Raw genomic sequence first — 12,068 nt, 5'->3', positions numbered from 1 at the left:
AGATCCTATGCTATCCTAAATTGCCTTCATCAGGTTTCTCCACAGATGATTGTTGGGGTTTAAGTTGCTCTTTGGGTGTAACACTCAAGGACATTCAGAGTTGCCTGAAGCCATTTCTTTTTTTCTTTTTTTTTTTGTCTGTTTGCACTGGGTCACAATCGTGTTGCCCCAGTCTGAGATTGTGTACACTCTGGAGGACATTTTCTTCAAGGATTTTCCTATATTTCATTGAATTCATCTGTCCCTCAATTGTTACTATGTCTCTGTCACCATAACATGATTCTTCCATCACCATGTGTCACTATGGAGTATTAACCAGGTGAAGTTTCTTGACAGACATACTGCTTGCTCTTCAATTTTTGGGAGAATCCTTTTCCACATGTTGCCAGGGTCCTTTACATGCCATTAAAAAATCTCCAAGGGGCTGTTATATGCCTTTTATTCAATAGTGGATTCTCTCTTACCACTCTGGCATGAAGGCCTGATTTATGGAATGCTATAGAGATGGTGGTCAGTCCAATAGGTTCTCTTATCTCCACACAGGATGGGCCTTTAGCCCCTGACTTTTCAGTCCCCTCTTACCTTCTTGACCAAGGCCCTTCTTGCCCAGATGCCAAATTTGGCCACACAGCTAACTCTAGGAAGGCTCAAGGTTGTGCCAAGGCATATGCATTTCAAAATTATTGAGGCCACAGCAGTCCTGGGAACAGGCCTTAGATTATTATATTATAATGTATCTTTCCAAAATTTGCTAACGGACATCCACAAAGAGTTCCTTGGTCTTAATGGCTTGGTTTTTGTCCTGACATATGCAATGTAAAATGTGGGCCCTTATAGACCCAGTTGTGTGCCTTTTAAAATATGTCCAATCAATTCAAATTGCAGCAGATGGACTCCAACTGAGCTCTAGACAAATTTCAAGAATAACTAAAGCAAACAGGATGCACCTGACCACAATCTATCACAGCACTACTTTTGTGAATGAGAGATTTAAGTTTTTGATTTTGAATTAATTTCTGAAACTCTCTAAAACCATGTTTTCACTTCATCAATATGGGTGACTGTCAACCTGTCAGTTAATGGGTATCTTCCCCCCCCCCCCTCTCTCTCTCTATAAATATGTATAAATATGTATATATATATATATATATATATATATATATGTGTGTGTGTGTGTATATATATATATATATATATATATATATATATATATATATATATATATATATATATATATATATATATATATATATATATAAATTCCCCACTCTTTTTCCTTCAAGCTCGAATCCTCTACCAGAAACCTGGGAACTTGATGGTCCTTTGTAGACTCTTAGCTGTTGCCATCTTCTGGAAGGAGATCTCGGATGTAGTTCCTGGGATCTGCTGGAGCCATTCTCCCAATTTGGCAGTCATGGCCCCTAGTGCTCCAATTACCATAGGAAGCATAGTTGCCTTCACCTTCCACATGTTTCCACATTCTCTTCTTTCATCAGGCTTTCCATGTTCCTTGTTTCTGATGTTGCTGTCACTTGGGACTGCTACTTTTATCTCTACAGCCCTCTTCTGATATTTTAATTCACCACTTCTTTGTCCAGTTGGTTAGCCATTTCCATTTTATATACACAAAAAACACCAAGTGAGCAGAAGTTCAGCTGAGGGAAAAACCTTGTGGAAAAGGAACTCAGAAGAATGGTCAGACTAGTTTGAAATGACAGGAAGGCCACTAGAGTCACTTAACAACATTTGCAGCTATGATGAGCATCTGTGAACACACAACATATTGAACCTTGAAGTTGGGATACAAAGACAGAAGGCAACAGTGGATTCCTCTTCTGTGATCCAAAAATAGGAACCTGAGGCTACAGTAGGCAAAGGGTTACCGAAAGAGAGACAGGCAAATATTGCAAATGGGTTGTCTGAGTTGATGAAAAAAGAGGACTCAAATGTGCATAACATCTAAATATATCTTCATAACATCTAAAATATCTTCTCCCCATTGATTGAAAAAATTAGAGCCAGCTTGCTCCTTCTTTATCATCCCAAAACATTAGTGTGTTTGCCACATACTTTATGTAGTTTTCCTAACCAGCACAAGGTGCGCTACAACTAACAGATTGCACAGGATCACTCACTGCTGAAAGATTCTTAAGAAAAGAAAGGACTTCACAGATGCAGCACCCTTCCTCTTTTCCATTTGTATTTTTTAACTTCCTGAATTTTATCTTCAATAACCAGAGACAGTTGTATGAAAGGAATGAAGGGGTCTACTAGATTGTTAAATCATCACATCTGGCCCTCATACTGCTGGTCTTTCTGGATCTACCAAACAAACTCATATCTGTCATCAAAATAGGTGGCTGGTGCATCTCCACTGGGGTGGTTCTAACACCAGTGGCATTGTACGCTTCATCCCTCACATCGCTTAGAATATCAGCTGTGTGGGTGGAAGGATGAGCTAATTTTTTGTGCTCCATTTTAATGCTTAATGAAGAGGAGGAGGAGGAGGAGGAGGAGAAGGAAGAGTAGCATGGGGGGGGGGGATAAGCTTCACTTCACTCATCTGTCACTCTGCAGCCATGTTAGCCCACTTCTGCACTATGGCCAAATGGTAGTAGTTTCTGTTGTTGCTGCTATAGAGAGAGTATAGAGGAACTTTCTTAGCTGGCTCAGCCTTGTGCTCTGCTGCAGTGGTGGCTGCAAGGGCCACAGCTGCTGTGGGGTGGACTGCATTGCTACCAGCACGGCCATGTCTGTGTAATTAGGAGGTGGGTTTGAGGACAGGAGGGGGCGAGCTAATTGCAGGTAGGACAGCAGCACCATCTGCATCCCTGGTTTCATCAGCAATGCAATGCAATGAGTCATACTCTGGCAAAAACTTGTTCATGCCCTGTTTGATTTTCTTCCAGCCCAGGTGATAGATTTCTGAAAGATTTAACACAAGAGACACACGAGCCACCACAAGCATAAATTTGACAAAGATAGTCTTTCCTGTGGGTTTGGAGATAAAGCAATCCACCATATTTGGGCAGGGCCAACTTGCATACGTGTAAAGAAGCTGAAGTTGAAACCCATAGAGGAAGTACTGGCCAAAGATGAACCCCACTTCAAACAGAATCTTGAAGATGATGTTTAAAACATATGTATGCAGGAGGGTTCCTCTGATTCGGACTTTGCTGTGCTTGTCACATATTGGGGGCACCTCCGTCCCCCGCTCCTTTTGTACCTCCATTCCTGTGGAGGTCTTTATCCTCTCGGTGCCTATTTGCCTTGCGCGGTTCCTTCTCTTTCTCCTCGTGTTGCTCCTTCATCCACACAATGTGAAGGACATGGCCCAGATAAATGAGAATACGCATGGACACGAAGATGATCTGCAGCACCCAGAAGTGGATTTCTGAGATGTTGAAGGCCTCATCGTAGCAGACGTTCTGGCAGCTGGGCTGCTGCGTGTTACAGGTGAAGTCAGACTGTTCGTCCCCCCCACACCTCCTCTGCAGCAGAGCCCAGCACCAGGGTCCTGAAGATGAAGATGACCGGCAGCCAGACCTTGCCAATGACTGTTGAATGTTCTTGTGCATTTTCCAACAGCCATCCCAGAAAGCTCCAGTCACCCATGCTTTAAGTGTTCTAGTATAAATAAAATGCAGTGTCAGGTGAATCTAAATCAAAAGTACCAAAATGTAATGAGAAAAAGTAAATACAAAGAGAAGACCTTGTTAAGCTCTATAAAAACGAAAAAAGAAAAATAAATAGATATTAAATATTGACAAATACCCTTTCCTCCACAAAGCTCTTCTAAATGTCTCCCCTTAGTTCATTATCCACTTGGCATTACACAGAATCAATTGAATAAAAAGGAAAAAAAATTAAAAATGAGTATGACACATAATAAACAGCTTAATTTAACTTTCATCAACATGATTTATATGACTTATATTTGACAATTGGTTGGTAAAATATGTGCAATAGAGCCTCTGATAAGTACATGAGAAAGTTCATTGACCATGACAGATGAAACACTATTTAATATTTCAAATGACCTACAGTTAACTCAATTTCCCAACTATAGCTTTAGCCATAAGGTGCAAGATGTCGAATCCCCTATAAGATGAGACCCTAGTGGCTCACAGTTCCTCAAGCCACATTATTTATGAGTGTCTATCTGTGAGTCATCATCACTGCTATCAATAATCCGTGTCTTTGCACCATGCTGATATCATGCCAAACTACTGATCAAGTAAGCTCTTCATTCTAAATATTTATATGTACGTGTTTATAGAAATGTCAAGTGATACTAAATATAAAACAATAATTTCCTGGCAAATTCACAAACACATTATTTAAACATTATTTCAATGCATAATATATCTACAGGGTCCCTCACCACTAATTTGATGTCTCCATGTTTTACTTTTAGCTCAAAATGTGCTATGCTATTAAATAATAGTTAATGCACACAATGGATTGCCTCAACCAAGTTGGTAAGAACACCAAAATAAATACACAGATTTTTACATTTCCTACTCGTCACCTATTCAGTTCAATCACAGAAGCAGCAGGTAATAACATGTAACATGGGATTTGGTCAAATGTAGCATTCTGCTACAGAGGGACAACATTTTGGATGACAACGTGTGTGTACTTATCAACTGTTGGTGCACCCTTCTAGTAAGACCACACATCAAGCAAAGGTGCCTTGAACCAAGTAATACATTCATTTACTCCTTGCTTGAAAAAACCCCCCCCAAAAAACTTGTTTATGAAATGCAAATCTGAATTCTGTATATTTACTTCCATATATGTGATTAACTTGCAGTTATTGATCTAGGGCAGGTTTCCCAAAAACATCGTAAGACAAAGGTTATTATTAAAAATATATACTGAAATTTAACTTTTTCATTTTTCTTGCTATGCTATGTAATTTCTTTTTATATTAGAAGCTCCTGTTAAGCATTTTAACTATGTCAAATGAATCATCTAGATGGCAGAATGGTTGATACTATTGCTTCTATTTTACACTTCTAAATATTGTGTGCAAATACAATACATATTTCCTTAGTATATATGTGGTAAGCTCCAGAGCTGAGATACCAATGCTGCAAATGAAAACAAATTTAAAATTGAAAGTTTACATGCTGAAGGATATTACTACTTTTATACTAGTTATGTAAGGTATGAGGTACTAGTTCAACTATCAATCAAATTAAACCTGTTACACTGAAGGAGCTATAACCTACATGTTTACCTTTTTGACATGATAAACTGTCAGTCTGACAATAGAGAAGATGCGAGATTTTCTTTGTGCATAATGGCACAAACTATTGATGCATCATTTCCATTATTACAGGCTCATTGTCTGATTTGTTATCAGGCAATGAATAGTTTATCATCTCTGGTAGGCAAATAACTCCACCAAAATCTTACATATCCACAACCTTTACATACAAAACATAGGCAAATGTATTGAAAGAGATCTTAACTTGTTGATGGGCTTCAGCGAAGCGTGGCGGCCTCATCCTCCATGCCATCCTTACCATCACGCTGTGTGACCATGCACGGGTGCATTCATAGAGCTGTTTCTCTGCACGAGTGCAAGCCACACCCCTGTTTGCTGCCCAAATTCATCACCACTGCTCCACAGAGCTTACTACTGTCATGAGCTCTACTACATGTGCAAAAAAAAGAAAGAAACGATGAAATAATAAAATTTGACTGTTTAAAAATTAGCAAAATTATTTTTTTTGCACCATGTAAAGGTATAAAGACAAATCAACAACCAAAATGTGCATAATGCGGGCCCAGAAGCAATGCAAAAAATGAAAGTGAACATATGTTGAAATATTTTGCCTGTGTGTAAAATAAATCAACTTTCATATAACCAAACATTTCACAATTACAGGTATTTTATTTCATCTAATATGGCAATCTGTAAGAGAACCAAAGATACCAAAGATAGAGAACAATGAGGATGATATTCATCATCAATTACAGGTGACATGCTCTATTTAATGTATGCATCAATGCTGCATGGGGAAAACATCCTTATCATCCAAGCTACAGTAACAATGCATGTATCATTTTAATTGATTAACTACCTAGCAATTAACTACCAACGTTTTAAAAGAATTTTTAAAAATTTACATGTGAGTGTATTTGTTAATGGTTACAAACTGACAATATTCTTTTGAGGAAATTAAATTAGGATTTTATGACTAATTCTTTGGGCTGTATGTATTGCACATTGTACACTGCAAGATATAAAATGCATGTATAAAAAATTACGCACCTGTGGTCTAATATTTTTTAATTGAACCTTTTTATAACACACTTTGAATACAATGATTATGACAATTATACCTTTACTTACCAAATATTTGAAGTGTTGGTTTTTCACATTACTATTTTAGTAACTTTTTTTAATGATCTGTCATTATGCTTCTTACAACCTCTACCACTGTCAGCTTTCTCATTATCAATAAATATGACCATATTAATCAGTTTATATACAGTACCATAAACTTTAGTTGCTAACCACATAAAGCAAATTATTGGAAATACTCAGCATCTCTGCAAATATTTATGATACAGATTGTGCAAACTTAGCTGCTTAACATCTGCGCTCTTATGATCCTCACCACTAGATGGCACTGTAACGTCCTAAACGAGGTCTCTGTTGCTGAATACTATGCCGTACTAATATTGTATGTAAATCTGGGGGTGTGTTGGTATGGTGACAAGCAAGTAAATAAACAAACATAAAACAGGACTAGGCACATGTAAGTCTCACACAGCTTTGCAAGCGGACGACACAGAAGACGACGAAGCCATCAAAGTCTCATTTCTCATCATTTGCAGCAGTCCCTTGTCTTTGGCCGCGTAGTCTGCCTGCCCCTTCCGCACCCCCCTCCTAGCCGGGCCCCGTGTCGCAGCCTTGGCCACCAGGTAGGCCAGCTCGGCCACGTTCAGCACCATGCAGGCCCCCGACGCTGCAGCCATGAACACGGTGAAGACCGTTTTCTCAGTTGGCCGCGACACGAAGCAGTCCACCTCGTTGGGACACGGCACCTCTTCACAGCGCACCAGCCGGGGCAGCCACACCCCGTCGTAAATCGCGTACAGGGCGTACATGAAAACAGCCTCGAAGAGCAGCCGGAAGAGTAGGCTGGCGGCGTACACCCACCAGAGCGCGCCGGTGATGGGGAGCCGTCTCTTGCGCAGGCTCTCCAGGTCCTCCTCCTGCTTGGCCCTGGACCTGGAAGCGCACAGGATCCCCCGCTTGTCCTCGTGCCTGCGGTGTGCCACGTACATGGCGACGAGCAACGGAGGGGTGGAGGCGAAGATCAGCTGCAGGCACCAGAGGCGCACGTGGGAGATGGGGAAGAAGTGGTCGTAGCAGACGTTCTCACAGCCGGGCTGCAGCGTGTTGCACACGAAATCGGCCTGCTCGTCGCTCCACACTGTCTCGGCCGCCACCACCAGCACGCTCACGCGGAAGATGAAAAGCACCGACAGCCAGATCTTGCCCAGGCTGGTGGAGTGGCGGTTGACTCCTGTGAGCTGGGTGTACAGTGTACCCCAGTTCATTCTGCTGCTTGTGCCAGGTCAGGCCTCCAGGGGCGAAACAGATGCACCACTAACCTCTGAAGTTGGTCTCCAAACTAAAATGAAACCGAATAAACATTGTCATTCCTTTATGCTGTGTTTATGATAATTCGCGCTATAAAAGTATGGTGTGTGCTGTGTTGGGTTTTGAGATGCTGGAAAATGTCAGTGTAAATGAATAACAGGGAGTGCATCACATGAACTTAATGTGTAATATGTTGGAAAGTCCAACAGGCACAAACTATTTAATTTTGTTTTCTGGAGGTCACAAAATAATGTGTGAATAAATTAGAGATGGTAAGGACATAACTGGGTCACAATGAAATCCAGTAGTGTTGAATTTTCATCTATAGTCTTGAATGAACTCTACAGTGATCAGTTCTGTTCAGCTGGACATATATAAACACTGTAGTTGAGTATTTAACAGCGTTTTTTAACTGCCCAGAAGTACCAGCAGTGGGTATGGTGCTAAAAGAGATTTGTTGGGTGGAAGCAAACAGCTGAGTATGAGAAGTAGGTAGCTATAGAAGTAAAATAAAATAGGTACAATATGAGAATGTATAAAATGGATCACAAAGAACCATTCAGCAGTTAAGACTTTTGAACTTAATTTAGAATTACATTGATAACATCCATTGTATTACCGTCCAGTACCATAACACACTTTTTAAGTGTGGTGCATTAGAAACCTTTTTTATGGTAATTTGAGTTAATAGTATTATGACAGACGTCACTCATTCAGCGACCATTATTCAGAATAAAGCTGAAATAATTTGACATTTAGATCAGTCATTCCATTAAAAATGCAGAGGTGTCCGCTACGACTGTTCAGAATGAATAACTTGGACAAGCAGTATCGTACAGAATAATAGCGCTCTGTTCGAAATACAATAGATGATTCTCGATGTTTTCCTCCGACGTACAACAGTGCGTAAAGCTGCACAAACGACATAAACGTGTTTGGTTTGAACAAAAACAGTATTTTAGTTACAAGTTATCTTCTCCTTATTCGTGGTTTTTGGAGGTAGCCTACATTAGTTATGCGACTTCCTCCTAAAGTTTCTGACTATATATTTTCGAACATTTACTTGCAGTAAGATGCAACACTGATAAATGGCATCATTAATTATACAGGTGAAGATTATACACCCATAGAAAAACCTATATATCTGTCCAGATGCAGTTACAGTTAATATTGCTATTAAGACAAAATATTGGGGAAAATGGCAATTAATCTCGTATCATACCTCACGCCTTAAGAAAACGGATTATCTCCATTTTGACGAGATCTAACTGGAGTGCGTGGAAATCGATTAGACGACGAGAATCTGCACGGTAGTGGAGAGGCACCTGAATTTTGAGGATCACCTACATGACATCACCACAAAGGCGGAGACAACGAGCTACTCATGGCTACGTGAGAAGACTACAGTACAGTGTTAATTTATTTAAGGCATTTGTTTAACTTTTAAATCCGTTTTTCTACAATCTTAATTCTTTGTGTTTGTTTATTGATCTTTAAAATGCAATGCTAAGTCTACAGCCTCCTCACTATATTTTATTTCTATTCATAAAAGAATAGTGGACTGAAGCCAATAAGCTTCCTTCATCTTTTTCTGTGTGACATGACATCACTTGAATGTGATTTAAAAATTTCACTTAAAAAATTATCTGATTAATCATTTGCCATGACAGGTTCCCACAGACCAGCCTTTTCAGACCAAAGCTGGCCAACCTCCATTATCTAACTTTAGCCTCCTCAATTCCATGTCCCAAACAAATGGCCGTTTGTTGCAGGGCTAAAAGACAGTACCTTTTACAGTAGCATTCTTTCACCTCTTCTGGGCAGCTCCCACCCTATTAGGTTTCTTCAGTGATCATGAAGTGACTACAGGGTTTCTGCAAGAGGGCATGAGAAGGCGGGGGAAAACGGGATGGCTGAAAGAAAAGCCACACAAGGAACCATTACTTATTTTTGACGAAGTCGTGCCATTTGCTTGGCGTTAATGAGTAATTTCAAGTTATTTCAGTGCATACTGATACATTTTATTGGGGTTGTCAACTCAGACTCACCTGCCTGTTCACAGAGACCATTTCCACAGAATACATTACAATCTCTGTTCGGTGCTATTTGTCCCCTTCACTGTAGGACATATTGCCAATACAGAGTCTATTTCTTTGGAGTCTGGTCATGGTGGTGTGTCTTGCTGGGTTGTTTTCAAGAGCAGGCATAAATCCTCTTTATTAAGGGATGAAAATACACAGGGAAATCATTGTACTTGGGCTTTGAGAAAAAGTTGCAAAGAAAATACTATTTTGTGAGAGATAAAAATAAATACTCTGTGGGAAAAAAATGCTCTGTGAGATTCTCTATTACTGGACTGTATTGTTCATTGCTGTATTGCTAATTTTCTGTTACAAATTTTTTAATTACTAATTTTTATCATGGTCAGGCCCACACAGAAAGCATGTATGTACAGATCTCTGCAGTTCTGATCACTCAAAATGTATTTTCATTCTATTTTCAGGTTTATATCCCAAGGTGTGAATAACCTTGAATAGCCACTTAAGGTTGTAATTCCAAAATTTAAAAATATACTATATCATAAATCGATTTTAAGTGCCTTACATGCAAATTGCAACAAATCAATCAAAGAGGCTGGATGCATGCAATGGATAATGACTGAAAGCAAAGTACAGGCAAAGGTCTACCATGCAGGATCTAAGGCCATGGCATTATGGACAAGTTGTTAATGGAACAGTTCAATACTGAGATCAGAAATTCAAAAGTAAACAACCTGGGGAGTATATGTGAGAGTTGTAATGAGTCCACAAAACATGAAATGTGAGTAATGAGTCCATGATGGAGTGCTGCCAGGAACCGCCATGATGGTGGCTAACAGACCACCCAAGATGAGTGCTAATAGACCACGGTAGTATGAAGTGAGGACAGGAACATGATACACATACTACTTCCCAAGGATTCAAATTCCTCACCACCATGCTTCTTTAGCAACCCATGAAGAATCTGTATTAATAATTTTACACTGGCAAGTAAATGATGGTGCTTAAGAAGAAAACTTGTTAAATCAGGAGATTATGGACTTGTTTTACCTACTCAAAAAGGGAAACTTCTATATTATCAGTACTGGTAAAATTTGCATTATTTCACACTAGTAATACATTGTGCAATAGAATGCCATGCAGCACAACATGAAGGCTGTGTAATAGATAATGATGACAAGACCAGAGCAAAAAAATATTTGAATAGTTACAGTTGGAGAATAATGTAAGTTAAAGCTTGTCAAATGATTATGAAATGACTTTGGGGAATTTCAGCAGTATGAAGCAAACACAAGAGAGTCAAAAGATATAGAATAAGTTCCCTCCAGCCCTAGGGTTAAACAATTCATCATATACTGAAAGGGGACACCACTTTGTTCTCTGCAATTACCTGAATATAAAAGTGTTGCAATTAATTTATTTTATTAATATTTATTTCATGTTTCATGCACTGGATCGGTCATACACAACATATGTGCACACTGATGGACTACAGACTTCACCATGAGCAAGTAAAAAAGAAATCATATGTTTCCATTATGCATTCTGTTAGAGGTCTGATGAGTCGCATGTTTTTGGACCACTTGATAAAACCCAGACACACGGACATGGCCTAGAATTATCTATCCTCCCCCTTAGGACAGAAGGTAATTCAAACAAAAGTCTATGATAATCACACAGCTGTGATACATCACACAAATGTCCCGAAGAAACCTCGACCCAATAGAGCAATAGAATGCCATGCAGCACAACATGAAGGCTGTGTAATGACCCAGCCTTTTTATATTATTGACCACTCAGGTGTTATGTTACTGTACCCCCAAAAAAGAGTGAATGTGACAAAATACATTTAAAAACACACTCACCGTGTTGTTTGCATTTATAATGATACCATTTATCACAAATAAAACCGTAATAATTTTTCACTACACACACACACACACACACACACACACACACACACACACACACACACACACACACACACCTACACCTACACACACACACACACACACACACACACACACACACACACACAAATTGTCAGAAGACAGAAATGACGTGGAAAGTTTTTTATTCCATGTCACAGGAAATACTAAGCGTAAGAAAGTGGAACGGTCCAATCAGTGTAGCATGTTGACCTCTCACCTTCACTCCCAAGATGGAATGTGGAACTAGCCAATTTTTCTATTGTAAATTCAAGCTTGGGGCAGTAATTCACCTGCTTTGAATTAAGATTCAGAGAAAGATTTTGCCATATTTAAACTTTGTTTTTCAGCTGACTACATTATAGTATGAAATATGAGTTTGCCTAGTGTTGACAGGCATATTGATTAATTTGGGTGGTCTTAAATAAAATGTATAACGTTAATGAATCCCCTCCCAAAATATTGAATGATGCA

At 39.4% G+C, this 12,068-nt stretch overlaps 1 protein-coding gene and 1 pseudogene across 2 annotated transcripts; both read right to left on the bottom strand.

Annotated features, from left to right (window-relative positions):
- Positions 1 to 2,270: 2,270 nt before the first annotated feature.
- On the bottom strand, positions 2,271 to 3,615 carry LOC113577328 (annotated as a pseudogene).
- Positions 3,616 to 5,902: 2,287 nt separating this feature from the next.
- LOC113577288 (gap junction beta-2 protein-like) lies at positions 5,903 to 9,461 on the bottom strand. Of its 2 annotated transcripts, none has more exons than XM_027009855.2 (2): positions 9,416 to 9,461; positions 5,903 to 7,658 (listed from the first exon to the last, which is right to left on the bottom strand). In XM_027009855.2, the coding sequence occupies exon 2, from the start codon at positions 7,582 to 7,584 to the stop codon at positions 6,784 to 6,786; it is 801 nt and encodes a 266-aa protein (XP_026865656.2). In that variant the 5' UTR covers positions 7,585 to 7,658; positions 9,416 to 9,461; the 3' UTR covers positions 5,903 to 6,783. The 2 variants fall into 2 exon arrangements, with proteins under 2 accessions (XP_026865656.2, XP_026865645.2); XM_027009844.2 differs by lacking the exon at positions 9,416 to 9,461 and adding an exon at positions 8,850 to 9,052.
- Positions 9,462 to 12,068: the final 2,607 nt, after the last annotated feature.

This window comes from Electrophorus electricus, chromosome 16 (genome assembly GCF_013358815.1).
Source record: "Electrophorus electricus isolate fEleEle1 chromosome 16, fEleEle1.pri, whole genome shotgun sequence".
In the NCBI taxonomy this organism is placed as follows: Eukaryota; Metazoa; Chordata; class Actinopteri; order Gymnotiformes; family Gymnotidae; genus Electrophorus; species Electrophorus electricus.
Note: the sequence above shows the minus strand (reverse complement) of the source record. Positions and strands in the feature narration are given on the sequence as shown.

Bases quoted from the DNA above. Each gene is read 5' to 3' on its own strand.
- LOC113577288 (XM_027009855.2), bottom strand. From the start codon at position 7,584: ATGAACTGGGGTACACTGTACACCCAGCTCACAGGAGTCAACCGCCAC.